General features: G+C 36.6%; 1 protein-coding gene across 6 annotated transcripts in view; it reads right to left on the bottom strand.

Moving 5' to 3' along the window:
• The window catches only part of scarb1 (scavenger receptor class B, member 1), a 30,649-nt gene extending 13,290 nt beyond the window's left edge, over positions 1 to 17,359 (bottom strand). For 3 of the 6 annotated variants that reach the window (XM_023279003.3, XM_055004038.1, XM_023279005.3), the window contains exons 1-8: positions 14,932 to 15,245; positions 13,271 to 13,431; positions 10,737 to 10,878; positions 10,450 to 10,653; positions 9,343 to 9,438; positions 9,148 to 9,263; positions 8,897 to 9,063; positions 6,127 to 6,245 (exon numbers count right to left, since the gene is read on the bottom strand). In XM_023279003.3, the coding sequence (XP_023134771.1) occupies positions 6,127 to 6,245; positions 8,897 to 9,063; positions 9,148 to 9,263; positions 9,343 to 9,438; positions 10,450 to 10,653; positions 10,737 to 10,878; positions 13,271 to 13,431; positions 14,932 to 15,051 (1,125 nt within the window). In that variant the 5' untranslated portion in view covers positions 15,052 to 15,245. Of the gene's footprint in view, positions 1 to 6,126; positions 6,246 to 8,896; positions 9,064 to 9,147; positions 9,264 to 9,342; positions 9,439 to 10,449; positions 10,654 to 10,736; positions 10,879 to 13,270; positions 13,432 to 14,931; positions 15,247 to 17,122 lie in introns of those variants that run through there. The other 3 variants (XM_055004039.1, XM_035952263.2, XM_035952264.2) reach the window with 3 other exon arrangements.
• Positions 17,360 to 18,008: the final 649 nt, after the last annotated feature.

Genomic DNA, 18,008 nt, shown 5'->3' with positions numbered 1-18,008 from the left:
GTATTTCAGATTTATTTAACTTTATATTCATTGAAAAGAAAACTGCTTCTCTTTCAAAAATAAGGACATTTCGAAGTGAGCCAAAACTTTTGAACAGTGGTGTAGCTAATGGCCGACGTAGCAGTCCATTTTCCCACCCCTATTGTAAGAAATGGTTTATATCTACACAGAATATGTGCCAACTGATTTTTTTTTGCGGGGGCAAAATTTTTCAAAATCTGCACTTCAGAACTCCTTTTCAAAAAAATCTCAGTTATAGTGATCCAAAACAGCGTTTGTGGATGATTAGACCCAACTGTGGAGAAAAGTTTGTGTAGACCAGGGGTCACTAACTGGCGGACCGCGGTCCGGATCTGGACCCAGACGCCGTCTTATACAGACCAGACCTGTAATCAGTAAATTGTAACGGGATTTTAAATTTGACCGGTAGCTTCTGTTTTACCGGCACAGCTTTCCCAGTGTTTACGGCATTAGTTATTAGCTCAGGAAACACATAGACCAATTACGTATGAGTACAGCCATCCCACATGATGCTACTCAGCCAATGAAGTCTCTGCATTGCAGCTACTAAACATCACAGCTCTGCGTTCAGAAAACAGTTGAGTGGTGAGAGACAGACAAAAAAGGAAATGAATTAAGCGACACCGAGAGGGAAATAGTCCTGCACATGCTGACCATGTTTGGCTCAACATACAGCTGGAGGCACCTTTCTCAACTATGAACATAATCAAAGCTGAGTATCGTTCCAGACTGACCAATGAGCTCCAAATGTGTTTGAGACACCATTCAGACCACAATTCAAAAAATACTGGCAGGGCAAACTGCAGGTCAATTCTCCCATTAAGCAGCATGGGATATAAGGGGAGTAACAAGACAGGAAAAAAAAAATGTAAAAGTTCAATTGTTTACATTTTTTGAGATTAAGGTATTGTTAAATATGTATATAAGCTGGTTTGGGTTGTTCAGTCATTATTTTTTCCAAGTTCTGCACTTAATTTTAAGATGTACAGTTATATCAAAAGTTACTTGTTAATAAATGTTGTCAAAATGTTTTTGAACCATACTGAATTTATTTGAATTTATGGTCAGTTATTGATTACATGCACATGCTAATAAAACTTCTAGGTTATATCATCATATATCGCACTAATTGAAGTCAGACTTTATGATGTTCCGGACCTTTGCTTTAATACATTTTCTCTGACTGGACCTCTTTGAATTTTAGTTAAATACCCCTGGTGTAGACCATGCCTCACTCGTGCGTGTTGTTGAACATGACATGCTGATACACCCAAACATATTTTGAAATTAAATTCTATCACATTATTATGTACACTTTTTCCTTTACTCCCCTGTAAAATGCAACACAGCATAACTTACTCAGTACATTGTAGCTGATTTAAGCTGTGGATTTGATTGTTCACTTACTGACTATACAGAGTTTACTGAAGAGAAGCCTCCGTAGGGAATAAAGGCACACAGCTGTTAATACACTTCGAACACTAATAGGATACATTGTTTGTTGTACAACACTGTTATATAATTAAGCAACGGATATTTGTAATAATCTTTGTAAACAAACGATGGAACATCAGCAGTACAACTTTATGTTTTCATAAGTACAAGTTGTAATTGGCCACAACAAAAATAAAACTTTTTAACCCTAGTTTTTTCACACGCAACTTTATTCACAACACAATAATGATGGCGATTGCCACTGTAACTTGAATTTTTTATATATTATTTGTTAATTACCCACGAAATGCAGCAAAATCTATTAAAATAATGTTTGCTAAAGCAGCAGTAGCCACATTGTTGTTGCAGCTGCTTTGCAAATATTTTATTAGGAGCCACTTCTAAATTAATCACTAACATGTTCACCGTTCACGTTGAGCAATAACAGTCTCATATATGGTTCCTGTAGGTGTTTTATCTGCTCAGGCAGAAGAAACAACAAGCTGTGCACGGTTGAGATCTGGTGAGAAGTAGCCAGACACTCTCAGTCTCAGTGGGAAAAAAAAACATCCTTAGCTGTCAGCTAACCTTCCTCTCACAACAGAAAGACGAGTTGCAATGATGGTCTAAGTCAACTGTCGTAAAAACTAAACTAAATAAAAGGTAATATTTCAAGACGGGACCAATGACAAAATGTTTTACCATAAACTGAAAGAAAAAAGAAAAATCCATAATGGTCACTGAAATATATTGAAACTGACAAAAGTAAAAAGTAATAAAAATTTGCTGAAAACTAACTACAAACTATCAGACATTGCTTTTGAAATGTGGTTCAACAGAATCATTTTTAAAAACAAACTAACAAAACTGTACTGGACAAAAATTATGGTATCCTTAACTTAGTATTTTGTTGCACAACCTTTTGAGGCAATCACTGCAATCAAGCGATTTCTGAAACCCTCAATGAGACTTCTGTACCTGTCAACAGGTACTTTGGTCCACTCCTTATGAGCAAACTACTCCTGCTGTCTCAGGTTTGAAGAGTTCCTTCTTCAGACGGCATGTTTCAGCTCCTTCCACAGATGTTCAATGAGATTTAGATCAGGGCTCATAGAAGACTACTTGAAAATAATCTAGTGTTTTATTCTTAGCCATTCTTGAATGCTTTTAGCTGTGTTTTGGGTCATTATTCTTTTCGACAACCGATGACCATGTGACTGAGACCGAGCTTTCTGACACTGGGCGGCACATTTCACTCCAGAATGCCTGGATAGTCTTGAGATTTCCTTGAATTCTGCAGATTCATCTGGCACTGACATCCTGTGCCAGATGCAGCAAAGCAGCCCCAGAACATCAGCAAGCCTCCTCAGTGGGTACAGTGTTCTTTTCTTTGTAGGCTTCACTATTGCGTCTGTGAACATAGAACTGACATGACTTGCCAAAAAGCTCTAGTTTTGTCTCATCTGTCCAAAGGACAGTTTCCCAGAATCATCATTTTTGTCCAGGTCAGTTTCATTAGTTTGTTTTTAAAGGTTCTGTTGAACCACAATGGTATGATTTTCATGAGTTCATTTTTAGTACATTTTTAATTATTTTTGTCAGTTTTGTCAGTTTCAAGTTATTTCAGTGACCATTGTGGGTTTTTTTTTTTAACAGAAGGTAAAAAAAACATTTTGTCCACATGTGTATGTTGCTACACTGCCTCAGATTTTGTTCAGAGTTTATTTATTATCTGGTAGTTTAGTTCTCTTAACTATTTTTGGCTGAATATGAGAATGAAAATGAGAATGTTGGTACTTCCAACCTAAATAAAATCTAATATGGGAAGACATTTTAAGGGTTCAGTCTCTCTAAAAGGACATAGACAAAATTGCTTCAAAAAAACCCCAAATAATTAAATTTAAAGCAAAGGCCAAATTTTAAAATACTGGTCCTTGAAAATAGAAAAAATGTGCAAAATTTTGAAACAATGGTGGCATTGGGGCCCCAGAAAGTTCCTGTAAATTTATATATAAGGATGTGTCTATTTTTGCACTAAAAATTGTCTTTGGTCAACATTTTACCAACTTTTGAGGCTTCCAACATCAGTGGAATTTGACATGTGGCAAGTCAAGGCTCCAATTTTTATCGATTTCGATATGACAAAAGGGTGATGTGGACTGTGTTGTGTAGCAGTTCTTGTGTGTGAAATACCCTTAATATTTTTACACAACCTTGTTTTAGGTCCCAAACAGCAATTACTGTAAGTAAACTCTGAACTAAATTTAAGACAGTTCAGCAACAGCTAATAGCACAAATATATATATATATATATATATATATATATATATATATATATATATATATATATATATATATATATATATATATATATATATATATCTTCAATAAAACAAAATCAAAATCAGATGTCCAAGTTAACAAACCATCTTCCTCTAAACTAACTCTGTTTGACATGTCCACAAGTTTTTGAGAATCTAAACTTCAGAAGGAAAAAATCTCAGTTTCAGTGATTTAAAACAGTTTGTGTGAATGAGAGGCTGAAACAAAGATTACCATGTTTGTTTCGCAAAATATTGATCAATAATGTTATTGTCATATATTTTTTTTCATTTACTCCTCTAAAAATGTAAAACAGTGACGTTTGCCCGGAAAAATTTAACTGACATAATTTGTGAGGGATGATGTGAAAAAGAAGTCCAGCCGGTTGAAAGGTATGTATGTGGCTTTATCATTTTGACTTTTTCTTTTCTTTAAATAGAATAAGTTGTCTAGTTGTCTTTTCTAGCACATAAACACAGCAACTTATAATCATCTCAGTTGTTGCACAGTTGTCACATACCAGTTCGGGTTGGTCGTTCACCATGTGCAATAAAATTCATAAATGCTTAGTTCACTTAATTATTAACTTGATACTCATTGGAAAACCCTTTCCTTATTGAATCTGTTTATTGGAGCCATAGAAATTTTTTAACAATCCCTTATCTCATAAACAACAACTATGGAGATATAGCCCAATTTCCAATTACCTTATCAAGATGCAGATTACAGTCAAAGACACTGTAGGTGACATTTACACAAGTATAATTGCATAAGGAATTTAAAACAAGCTAAACCATGGCAGCGTTATCAAACTTATCAGAAAACCAACTATTATTGTGCATTTATCAGTACACATTGGCCAGTGCGTTACTGTACTGCTATAAAAGCAGATATCATCAGGGATTTTTCTAGGAATAAAAACAAATGTCATACCACATCCCTTCAGTTTACCTACTTTATCATCGCAACTTCATCTTTATGATACTTGTACAAGTTTAACAGTACATCAACACATCAAATGAACTCGTTGACTGTGCACATGGAATATAGCTCAGCAATCTTTAGGTAACCCTAACCCTACACGTGGACTCAATTTAAGCAGTAAAACTGTCCACCCTTCACCCACTCTTCACCAAAGACCTTGCTGTTGTTAGGCCTGATCAGCAGGACCCCAACATGTTTTTCTATCTGCACAAAAAAAAATTGCACTTGACCATGTGACACATGATAAAGGTCTGTGATATGCAATCAGTCCACCTCTGCTCATAATAAGGCCAGGCCTCAAGGACTGTTCCTTTTAAAGGGCCCATGTTATTTGCATTTGACATGCTTTACTGCTTAAAAAACCACACTATTCTTCTTCCCTTCTCTTTATAGACCCCTCCTGAAAAGTCCTGTCAGTTCTTATTGGTCAGATGGTCTGTCAAAAGGCAGGTAACGTTGGTTAGTAACCCCACATCTTCAAGTCCATGGATATAACTCTCGCAACAAGGGCTGTGAGGAAAATGCTCATTCTATGTTGAAAGGCTAAACTAGGTGCTGGGAAGGCGACTTTCTACATAGTGACATAAACAAGCAGAGTTTTCTGTGGTGTGACTTTGGGTTTTGTAAGATTGCACACCTTATACCTTCATAAAATAGCAGCTATAGAAAACACTGAAGGGAAGGAGGAACCAAAAAGTCAATTAAAAAATTTTTTTTCAAGTCCATGTTGCATTAACTCAGTGAACTGCGTCTTTAGTAAAACATATTGTGCCAATATGAACACAGGCTGAAGGACTGAACATGTGATTTAGTGTTTTGCACTTTGTACATAAGGATAGAATGTTTTTTTTTAAGTCTCTTTCCATTAGAGTTTTGCACTCTGTCTGAGCCAAAGCAATGGGAAAACTCCATGAAACATCAATCAGTCCCTCCTACCTGACTACCTCAGATCGGCAGTTTTTTTTTTAGGTACAATAACTCTATTATATTTAACGAAATCATGCAAAATCTAAAATAATTCAAATTAAAACTGCAGAATTCTGACCCACCCCTTTGTACTTCATAGCTTGATGGTAATCAACCTATGAATACTTTCAGAGTTAGAGGCCCTTGAAGTACAAAGGGGTGGGTCAGAATTCTGCAGTTTTAATTTGAATTATTTTGTCCAGGATTTACACCTCTGAGCTCTGTAAAAAAAAAAAAAAAACTCAGCCAAATCTGTTTTTGCATTGACTCCTGGACTTCCTGAGTTTCCAACACTTTTGCATGCACAAAAGGAGGCTATATAACACACTGAAGAAAAAGAGGAACCAAAAAGCAGAATGTGGGCTGTTTAAGACTGAGTGTGTCAGTGTGTGTTCTTACTGGGTGGATGTCTATGAAGAGGCCGTGTTCCTCCTCGTTGGGATGAAGGCCATGCACGTAGTCCAGCAGCACAGGATCAGCATTAAAGAAGTGAGGATGAGAGATGAAGACTGGAGAGTCTGAAATGGACAAAGAATGGTGAAGTTAATCAGTTGAACCTCAAAGACTCTTCAAAATCTCAGGCGTCTAAACCAGAATTTATGTAAATCCAAAACTGACACCTAGGAGTGTTGGCTTCAAGTAAGATCATCTCACAGTCACTCTTACTATAGAATCCCTGCTGCCTTCTGTCCCATCACAAGCTCTCAGATGATCTCTAAGCTTGCTGCTGACTAAAAATCACAGCAACAACAACAAAAAAAAAATGGAGATGCAGCTTTTTCAGCTCTGCTCCCAAGCTATGGAACAGCCTACCCAAAGATATCAGAGAGGCCGGCTCTGCTGAAATTTGTAAAATGCACTTAAAAACATATTTCTTTACCCCAGCCTTCTTCTAGTATCATCTACTATATATGCATGTAATTTTTTTTTTATACCTGCTTGCTTTTTATTATTGTTTATATTTGCTACTTTTATTGTTTTTATTGTTGGTATTTTGTACTCTTATTTTGAAAGTATTGTTCTATTCAAATAAACTTTGCTCTTTTCTGTTGTATATGTACATAGTGTAAGCACTGATAAGGATTCCAGGTACTTGCATGCATGGTGCTGATCTAATCAGTTTAATTTAAATTACATAGCCGACATAGAGGATCGCGATGCTAAGCAAATAGGTTTCCCTAACCTTTGCTTCATTACTTCTAGGAATGCGGCGGAGTTCTATGACGATCAGCATACATTTGTCTGTCTGGTTGTTAGCAACATTGCTCAAGAACGGATTAACGGATTTGGAAGAAATTTTCAGGGAAGGTCAGAAATGACACAAGGACCAAGTGATTAGATGTTGGCAGTGATGTGACTTCTAGTATGGATCCACGGATTTGTTAAAGATTTCTGTACCATTGCCAGATAGAAGCATGGCGTCAATGTAACTATGACTACAAGTGAACACTATGTCAGCTGCCTGCTGACAATCGCATGATTGTGATCCTACTACAATTCCATCGCTGTGGACTTAACCGTTGGAAATGATACAAGGAACAATTGATTAAATTGTGGGGGTGTTTCTGAGTCCCATCAATTCCTGCTGTCTGTGACATATTTAGATCACACGATTCGATATTCGTACATAACGTAGACACGCATAACACACGCCTGTGCTCACCGTAAGGTAATTTTTTATTAAAGATTTCATCAGTCAGAAATGATACGACTGAGCAGCCTTGGAGGAGTACTGCGCTCTCTAAGTGCTTTTCTTGCTTTAGTGGGGATTTTCTGGATTGTTGAAATTCTTAAATTCTCTGAATATTATTTACGTACACAGAAAAAAAACATACAAGTTAAATTTAACCCTCTGATACCTAAGCAGGACCCATTCAATTTTTACTCCATGTGGGCTCGCAGATTTTCTCAATTTTACAGTTGAGCAGACATTAATTTTCTTCTTAGTTCTTATTAAAAATATACTGAATTTTAAATATTAACGTCTTTATGATCAAACATTGCATTGTTGTCCACTTTCAAAGAGAAGTTTGAATTCTGCATTAAAAAAAAAATCATGAGTGTGGTTGGTCTCATCCAAAATCAGTATTGCAAATAATCTGCCATATTTATCTCAGAAACAATTAACAAAACAATATTTTGATAAACACATTTGAGCACAAGATGTTTTCCTTGTTAAACAGAGAAAACATCTCACCAATTTACCCTCTATTTTGAGAGTAGAAATAGGTCACATTGTAGGACACATACACTTAATGCTACCTCAAAACCCTCTGAACTCCAGGCAGTTTCTTGGTGATTTATTTCTTTTGCTCCTTTTCAATATGGCATCATGTAGATAGAATCAATATGTACAATTTTTTTCGCTCTCCTCGGTACATCAACTCTAGAAACATGCTTCACCACGCTGAATGTACCTTCCAACAACTTGCTCCTCTGTGTACCGTTTCTGAGCCATGCCTCATTTCTTTTATTGATCCAGTATGTTTTATTTTCCTCTCAGTTTCTCTTGTCATCTCCTCTCTGCTCTGTGGAAACACAGCCTGCAGTTCAGCTGAAAACTCCCTACATTTTTGACTGTTTGTCACAGCTGAATGAACCATGGCATCTCAGTTGTGCCAACGAGTGCAGGATTTTGTACTTTTTGCAGAATCTGGTGCAAATTTTATATTTTTGGTGAATTTTTCAGTGAGACATGTAGAATGAAGTGATTTTGACGAAATTTCATGATTTTAAGCTGACTTTTGGTCATTTTTCCTGACTCAACCATGCGTCACACAGGATATTAATTATATTCCAACTGCAATATTTCAATATTATGTGCAGTATTGCTTACAATATTACTACTTCAGTATCATCACAGTAACGCTTTTTGATTTTCTGTTCTCGTCTTATTTTCGCATGGCTTTATTTAAACTTTTACTAATGTATCATGTTATTGTCATTTCTTTTGAACAATATCTGGCACAAGAATTTAATTCAAAATTAATACAGTTCTATCTTATCTCATCGTATCCTATGTACAAGGTCCTTCGAAAAGTCGAAAATCTTTAAATTCTTTCTGTTTTTACAGTTTCTGGCTGATTATTCTACATTCACAGACAACAATCCTGTACTACAAAGCAAACATTTGTAATGTTTGTGAGACAGTGTTTGCATATATACTCACTGTGGCGGCAGCTGCTAACGTTCAGCAGGCCAGACTGTCTGCATGGGCAGAAGCCTTCATTGGGAGTGTAATCTGTGCCATTGGCAAACAGCGTTTTGGGTGCAACATATCGATATAGAGGGATACCATGCATCTCTCCTGGACGCTGGTAAACCAGTTCCATAGATCTGCAAAAGGAAGGTTTGTAAGTATGCAGAACCTGGTTGAGAATAAAATCTGAAAAAAGAAAAAATGGAAAAAAGCATTTTTACCTGCAGGCATCAGGGCTGTAGAAAGGCAACGTGCTCTCTTTTGTCATGAAAGGAGGCCACATCTGCCCAGCTGTTCCATTGATCATGTTGCACTGCGGAGTCCTCCAGTAGTTTAGCTGGTAACAAAGAGAAGACAGTCAGACTTTGGTGAAAAACAAACATAAAACAGCCTCAGATGTCATGTCAGTGTCTCACCTCCGTCAGGCCGTTCCAGGAGTCGACTTTGTGCACATTCCTGATGTCGTCTTTTCCAGTGAAGATGGTGAACAGACCAGTGTTGGAGTTGTTGAACTAACCAAAGACAATATCATACTTTATCTGCATTTGTTTAGAATTTCCTGACTGAACAAGCAAAAAAGCCAGTCACACAGAACAAAAGGTAACTTATTTAAATGTTACTTTATGTAGAAAAAAAATTAAAAAAAAAAAAACAAAACACAGCAGCAAAGTTCCAGATTTGAGAGACTGGAATTAAAACCATTACAATAGGATAGCATATATCTTCAAAAATGGGAAAGATGAGCGTTTAGTGCCTAACTGAAATGATGCCATAATTTTAGTCACTGAGGTGCTTGTTCACAGTAGCCTACTTGAAGAGAAGGCAAACCAGGTCAATGTTTGATATGTTAATATCCATGATTGTGCTGCGAAGATAGCAACATTCAGTGCCGTGTACAAGTACTTTCAATCATGATTTCATTTATTGAAAGAAAAATGCTATCCAGCCTACTTTGCCCTATGTGAAAAAGCAATTGCCGCCTGAGCTACCAATCTATCAAATGATCCAATTAATTTGTCAGTTGGGTTCAGTTTCACCAGCCACACCCACATATGATTATTGCCATGCTTGCTGAACCTAAACATCATTAAACAGAATGTGTCCGACATTGTGAAGTAGATACTAACATGTCTACGTAATGATGAGCCTTCTAATAGCAAAACACAACCTGGCTCAATATTTGCCACAAGACACTGCAAGCACTACAGAGGTTAATGAGGGTCTTTAAGCTGTAGCCAATAGGAAATCAACTCCAAAAAAGGTCAAATCCTGTCTGATTTTGCACCTTTGTGGATGGTAAAGGTGGGCACCATGCTGCTCTAAAGTCTCCAGTTTCCCCTGGTGAAGAACTGGCCCAAAGAACGCCCAAGCCAATCATTTTCATTTTGTGCCATAAAATCAAGAAAAAACAAATTCATTACTTTAGCATGCATGCATGCAGGCATGTCGTCTCCATGCTGTCCTCTCAGACGTGAAAACCATAAACCTGAACCCCAAAATCATGAAGCATTTCTACTACTCACCTCTGCAAAGAGGCCAAACTTTCCCGATGACGGCAGCATGCCGGGCAGGTATGTATTGAGGAAATCAACCAGACCACTGTCGTAACCCCACATCAGCTCCCCCACCGTCTTGGTCAGGAAGGGCCCCTCGTTAAACGTCTTGAAAGAGGCGCTGATCATCAAACGCAGTGCGAACGGCAGGTTTTCCATCATCACCGCTGCGCCCTAAAAGCACAGAAGCAGATGACTGAAGAAAGACCTGATCTAAACAATACATGCATATTGAGGAGGTAGGAACAACTTCTTACCAGCACCAACATGTTTGGAATGGTCACAACATCGGACTCGTTCCCTTTAGACATGGTGGGCTCGAAGAAGTACTTTCTGTATTCTCTGTAGGACACGGTGTTGTTGGGGTGAAATGTGATGTTGTCTTTCTGGCATCGTTTTCTGAAAGAGGAAGAAATGTGTCAACCCAACCTCTTAATCAGATGCTGATTTTGGATAAGCTCTGCCTGTTTGAGGTTCATTTTATTGACACATGAGCAATCTCTCTAGTTGTGGACGTGATCTTTAAGGTTGGCGTAACATTGTTAACATATATATCATTTAGCTTGACATACATTCATGCTGCAGAAACAGCTAATGGCAGCCAGATGGTGATGGTGCATCCTGCGCATGTCCATCACTGCAGCTAACCGGTAAACACAACAAGTGATTGGACAGTACATCAGCAGAGAGCATACGCCCCCACCTCCGGTATCCTGGCGCCACCCCCCACGAGGTTGCCAGAAATCACTTTGAATTGCAGCTGTGTCAGCAGATGTCTGAAAAGTGGCCATTTTAAACTGAGAACAGTCTGTACTAAGAGTGTAACTATGTACTCGGCTTTCAAAATCAAGATTGGCCACATCAAAACCATTTTCCTTGACAAACGTGCACAAATTTGCAGATCAACATTTACAAGATTTCAAACCTGGAAAAGAAACTATTTGAAATTTTAAACATTATGTTCCATTAGGAAACAATCTTTCCTATTGAAACTAATTGCAAGCCTTGAGAACTTAATTTTCAATCTTGTAAAACCTTGGACAGACAGTGAGATGTCCTACACCATATGGAAGGAAAGTGAACTGTTCATGTATTTAAATCAGTAAAAATATTATTTTACAGCCATCTGCCAAGCAACACATTTGCAGGTTGCAGGACAAAATATATAAGTTAAACTGTGTATTTGAGCTTTGTGCTGTTCTTTATTACCTTCTTAGAGTGATATTAGCACTATTAAAATATTTTTGAATTTTTTTGATGAAAGTTAAATGTGCTACAATATACTATTATAAATGAAGCAACAGGGATGCCCTGTCCAACAAATCTTATTCGATACAGATTGCAAACCAATTCTGGCTACCGATGTAGCCTATAGAGCCTTGTGACAACTGCACACTATTCAAGCCAAAGCTGTTCATGTTTTATTTTCATTTTCTGGCAACATTTCAAAAGTCTGCTTTTACGTTTACCTGACAATTAAATGGAAACGCAGTTACTGTCACACAAGAAGGACGACATGAATCTGTAAAACCACTGACACCACAGCTTAAAAAGGGACGTCTACGCTAAATTGCAATCTTTGTGATGTGCTAACGACAACAGCTTTGGAAATTGATTAGTCATCGAGTTGTATTTGCCACTATGAATCCAACAGCCACTTTGAAATTATTTACCATATTGAGAGCTCGCAGTAGGAGTTTGTATCTCTGTCTAGCTTTTTGCTTTTCACTGCTTTGAACAAATGTGCCAGTTTCCTGTATTCTACATATTCTGGTAAAACATTGTCTGTACTTTGATTCATTTTATACATTACTTTGAAATCCTTAATTGTTCTGTACTTTTAAGAATGTCTTTACATATTGTTGATTGGTTTTCTTTTCATTGGCAGTTTTTTTTTTTAATGCAAGTCAAAAGTAGCCATCTTTTATAGTCTACATGTCTGCAACCATAAATAAGACCACACTCTTACTCTTTATTCTTTCTTTCCTCTGCAAAAAGGTGAAAACAATACAGAATCATGTCTGTAGAGATTAGATTTTTCTAATCAACTGATTAAAACAATACATACAAATCTTTAACACATACCTTCAAACTTGTAAAACTTGTTGTTTACACTTCAAGCATTCAAACACTGAGTTCCAACATTTTGAAGCTATTCAGTTTCAAAATATGATATGATCTTTATTGCTTACTCTGCAATTTGGCTTTAAATGACTCTGCAACAGTGAACTGGCAGTCTCTGAAGAAACAGATGTGTAAAAATCAGAGTTATGCAATTGTTCTCCTGCTAGAACTTTTTGTGATGTACATTATTCCTCAAATGTAGGTCAGGAGGTATCCCTCATGTTACGCAACAGCTGGGGCTACTCGAATGAACTACATATGGTACACAATGCATTCCAGACAGGGAGCCAAGATTACATAAAGCCACAGTTTTATGTGACCTATATATTGTATACATGTTCCAGAGAGCGGGTCCACTTTACGTAAAGACAGTTTTATGTGAATGACCTACATATTGTATTTATGTTCCAGAGAGGGAGTCCAGTTTACCTATAGACACAGTTTTACTTTACCGAGTCAGATGCTCATGGTTGACTGGTTCCAGTAAAACCGATGGCCTTCAGAATTACTAAATATCTGAATTTTTTTCAACTAAACAATCACCTCAAAATGCATTTTTGCAACATAGTGGCAGTTTACAGGACAAAATGTCCTGAAATATAGTTCAGCAGAAATGTGTGACTGCAGGTGATTCTAGTTAAGTTCTCAGGGAGGGTACAAAACGTACCTGTACACATAAGGTCCTTTCTGTTCCACCATGGGCTTCTCTCCCTTTAGGATCTCTTTTGGGTTGAGGACGTTGAAGAAGTAGACAGACATGTAGAACGGCACAGGGATGTCCTTCCACATGGTGTAGGACATCTCATTCTTTGGGTCGATCATTGTGTTCTGACATGAAAAAGACAAAAGAAAAGACAAAACTTATTCACGATCAATTCATATGCACATTTCTTTTTCTATGAATGTTCTTAGCGTACAATTTCACCAAATAATAGCTTGATCAACAGTACAAAATGCAAAAATATTGTATTAATTATCATAAATGTTAAATATATGAACTGCAGTCTGTTGTTTTCATGCTATTTTCTATTTAAACTAGATTTTAGAGATGAATATAATACTTTTACTCAGTATTGTTTTAGTTAATTGACTGTTTCAGTTACAGTTGTTTCATACAAAACATACGAAGAGCTTTGTAAATACTGTTGAAGGCGTTAGTCGACAGATTACATAAGTTTATTCTTCTTTCTGCTCCTTTCATTCAGAAGTTTTAAAATTTTTGTTTTTGTATTGTACTGAATTGCTCCTTGTTTCTTTTTTGTTTGTTTGGTTTTTTTTTTTTTTTTGGTCAATCAATTAAATAAAAACTAACTAAAAGATTTCCTCAATTTTCATGGAAAATTTCCAAATCTTTAATTATTCTAGATTCTCAAATGTGAGAAATTTATGTTTTTCATATCAAATGTTTGAATAATTTAAATTTATTCTCAGTAATGTTGACTTTGGACTACTAGCCAAAATGCCAGATATTCATTGAAGAACGTATCACTTTGAGCTTAATTTTTCACATTTTTTTCTGATTTTTGCAGTCTGTATGAACAAGATAAAACACCAACTGCAAGCTCAGTTTGCCATTTTCTTAAAATTCTTGTATCAGGCAGTGGAGAAAGCAGCCTCCACGTGCAGTGAGAATCAAAGATATGGACAGTTTGCTTGTTCGTACCTCATTTATCAAGATGGCAATTTGATGTCAGGGACATTATCTATCTTATTGGCATTTTGCATTTGTTTCCAGTGAGATATCAAACGGTTGTTCTGTAAAATGACTGTTGCTGCCCTAGAAACAATATATATTTTTAGATTTACAATATAGAACAAAGTCTAACTTTAGGTCTGAATGAAGGATTACCTCAGAATATTGTGTTTTTTTCTTGTTATATCTGTGTACTGTAAAGAACTACAACCTGTACTGGTTTTTGAATAAATATTGTACTATATAAATACATTCAGAAGTCAAATAACATCACATTTTCCCTGAACACTATCTGGCACTGGAGTGTGCCCCAGGTATATAAAAGCTCGACCTGTAATTTCAGACCTAAATTGCCCTAAGGATAGAAATTCTTCACATTTCAAATAGTTCTGAATGTTCTTCCCAGGTTTATTTTCATATTTGTACTTTTAATTTTTACTTGTTAAAAGTAGTTTTCGGAAAACCTATTGCTACTTTAAGTACCGATTAGCAGCTAATTGAAGGAGCTATCAGTAGCTAATTTCGCTGCACTCGCTCGTTATAATTTCATATTGTGCTCAGCTGCGACAAAAGGCTGAACTTCGTTGACTCAGCACAGAAAGCTAGTTTTAAACATGCTAAACATCGCTGCTTACCTTCACTATCTGGTCGTCGATGATTAAAGGTCCCACAAAAGCAAGAACTGTACCGAAGAAGACGGTGAGGACACCTGCCACTACGAAGCCGACGGCCACTTTGGATTTATCAATAGTCATATTGACAGCTGAGTCAGTGTCTGTTTGTTTTTGTTTGTGTCCTCTCCTGTTAGCTGTACGGCTAAACACGCTGAGCTAACTCCCTACAAATGACTACAAAAATCTGTCAGCGTGAAACAAACCGTCTCCTCCGAGCTGCACTCTGTGCTCCTGCCGGTATATTGATCTTAGTTATCGATGTTGCCGACCAGCTGCGACTGTTGCCATATTTATAATCTGCTGGTCACGCCTCCGCTGCGCAGAGTACTCTGGGAAGTGTAGTTCTCAAGCAGGCGCACAGATTTTTGAGTGGTCAATGTTGAGGATTTGGGACACTGAGCTTTCAGACTAGTGGAAAGGAAAATATACGCTAGGAAGCTTGCTTTTTTTTTTCTGTTTTTAACGTCTAATGGACATTTATCCAAGTTTTTTTTTAACAAGATAGTAATGTATTTGTGTATTTGAACATTACATTTCAGTAATTCTGGAATAATCTGATCTTAGAAATAATCTCCTTAAAAATTGTATATTTTTCCACTACAGTTTTGTATTTTGCTCAAAGTGGAAATTAAAATGTTCATTTTGGTGTTTTATATTACTTTGTCTACTGTCCAGTTTTAAAAATTTGCAATTTTTTTTTAAATCAAGGTAATACCTTTCTTGTCTATTCAAACAGTAAAGTGCATAAGACTTTCAATAAAATTATTTTAGTAATGTAAGCAGTCAACCATGGAAGTTTCTTTGTGAAATCTTTTAGCTAATATTTAAAATTTTACTGCACATTTGTGCATTTTCAACAAGATAGTACCTTATTTGCATATTTAAATATTAAATTCCAGGAAACCTTCTTCTTGGTCTCTGATCTTTTTAATATTTTTCTTAAAAATTATATTATGGGTTTTGTCACTGCAGTTGCGTATCTTGCTTAAAGTGAAAAAGAAATGTTCTTTTAGGTGTTTTTTTGTAGTTGTTTTGTTTTTGTTTTTTTCCTTTGTCTGTTGTTCATTTTTACAAATTTGCACATTTTTAGCAATGTAATACCTTCCACGCATATTTAACATTGAATTTCATGAAACTTAAAATTAAAAAAAAAAAAACATTCTTTTAAGGTAAGTAATCAATTGCAGAAGCTTCTCGTGATGTCTTAGCTTAAAGGGTCTTTCATTTCATTAGGTTTCATGGTTTCAATGTCCTTAGCTAACATTTCCACCATACTGACATACAGTGTTTTACCACAAGAGTGAACAGTTGTGTATCTCACACAAAATTGTACGATTTTTTTTTTAAAAAAAATCTAATTCTAGTGTGCTGAAGATTATTAAAAGTGTAATTCCCACTCAGATGCACAGATTTTCAAATGTACACTAGCCGATTTTGAGATTTTTAATATCTTACTTGAAACAATCAACTGGTTTCATGGTGATATCTGTTCGCCTTTAGTGCTTTTCCTGGACTCATGATTTGGCAGTCAGTGTTATTTTCAAATAACAACAAGCTGTTGAACCACTATACTGACAATGAGATGATTGATAAACATGCCAATCTAAGCAGTCTTCCTGAATGCTCACCATTTCTTCTGAAGATGTTTATTCAGTAGAAAATTACTTGTTTGTATGTCAAGGTAAAATACCTACCTAACTCCTTTAATAATTGGTATGCTAGAATGTAATAGAAAATAACTGGAATCGATCATTATCTCCGTTAAGATCACATTGCACAAATAAATCTGAAAAAAAGTGAAAATCTGGCAGCAAGAGCGCCAAAAAAAATACAATAAAAATAAACATGGAATACTGTAACATTCAAAAATTGCAAAAATTGTGAAAATAATGGCAATGATCTTTAAAATAATTATGTTTTTAGCTGACTTATGTATAGTAAAACAGTGTAACTCTATGATGACACACAGAACAAATTAATAATTAGTAAATCCAAATCCTTCACATGAGCTTTTAGTATGGCTTTGGTCTGTTGTTTTAAAGTCAACATGTAAATTGATTTTTTTTCTGTGTTTTTAATGGAAATTATCTGCATTTTGACAAAGCACAGACAGCCTGTAAAATAGCAGCAAATTGTTTACAGTGTAACTTACCTTTGTTATTTGGTCTTTCATTACAGCTGGACCCACAATCACAAACATCAGTCCAAAAGACAGCATCAGAACCCCTGCCACAATAAATCCAATAGCTACTTTGGATTTATTGACTGCCATGGTTTGTACTGATCAGTGTTGTCTGATAACAGGAGAAAATGTTGAGTCGTCTCGCCACAGGGTGAGCAAACAGGCTGAAATATGAACGAGTGCACAGTACATTAAAGCCCTGCCATGCAGCAGTCAGGACGTGCACCCGGTGTTTATACTCTGCAGACCCTGCCCACACATCCTGACTGCTTTCATCACAAATCCATGCAAATTCATGCAAGTCACATTGCAGTCAGATGACAGCTCTGTTTGTCATTTTAAGGATGTAACTTCAAGCAGCAGAGCAGTGAAAATATACTTAACAGAGACTATCAATGCAATAGATGTCCTGTAAAGAGGAGAAGGTGCACATACCATCAGAATCAGAATCAGAATGTCCTGTCAATGTATGAGAACAACAAAATTGAAAATGCAATCTTTAAAGTGCATAAAATTGTGTCCTGAGTTTAGTGCATAAGTGGCCTTTGCATCGAGACTGTTAATCTTTGTGTTCAAAGCTCTGTAACATCTGCCTGACGGCAGAAGTTCACGAGGGTGATGCAGGTGGGAGGGGTCTCTGATTACATTTTATGCCTTCCTGAGGCTGTACAGTTCATCAAAGGAAAGCTGAGGACAACCGGTGATTTTCTGGGCTATATTGACGACCCTCTGGAGAACCTTCCTGTCTGCTATTGTGCTCCTGGCAAACCAAACGCACATGCAGTACGTGAGAATGTTCTATATGGAGCAGCGATGAAAGGCCACCGCAGTCTTTGCAGCAGGTTGTTGCTCCTGA

The sequence above is a fragment of the Amphiprion ocellaris genome, chromosome 17 (assembly GCF_022539595.1).
Source record: "Amphiprion ocellaris isolate individual 3 ecotype Okinawa chromosome 17, ASM2253959v1, whole genome shotgun sequence".
NCBI lineage: Eukaryota > Metazoa > Chordata > Actinopteri > Pomacentridae > Amphiprion > Amphiprion ocellaris.
Note: the sequence above shows the minus strand (reverse complement) of the source record. Positions and strands in the feature narration are given on the sequence as shown.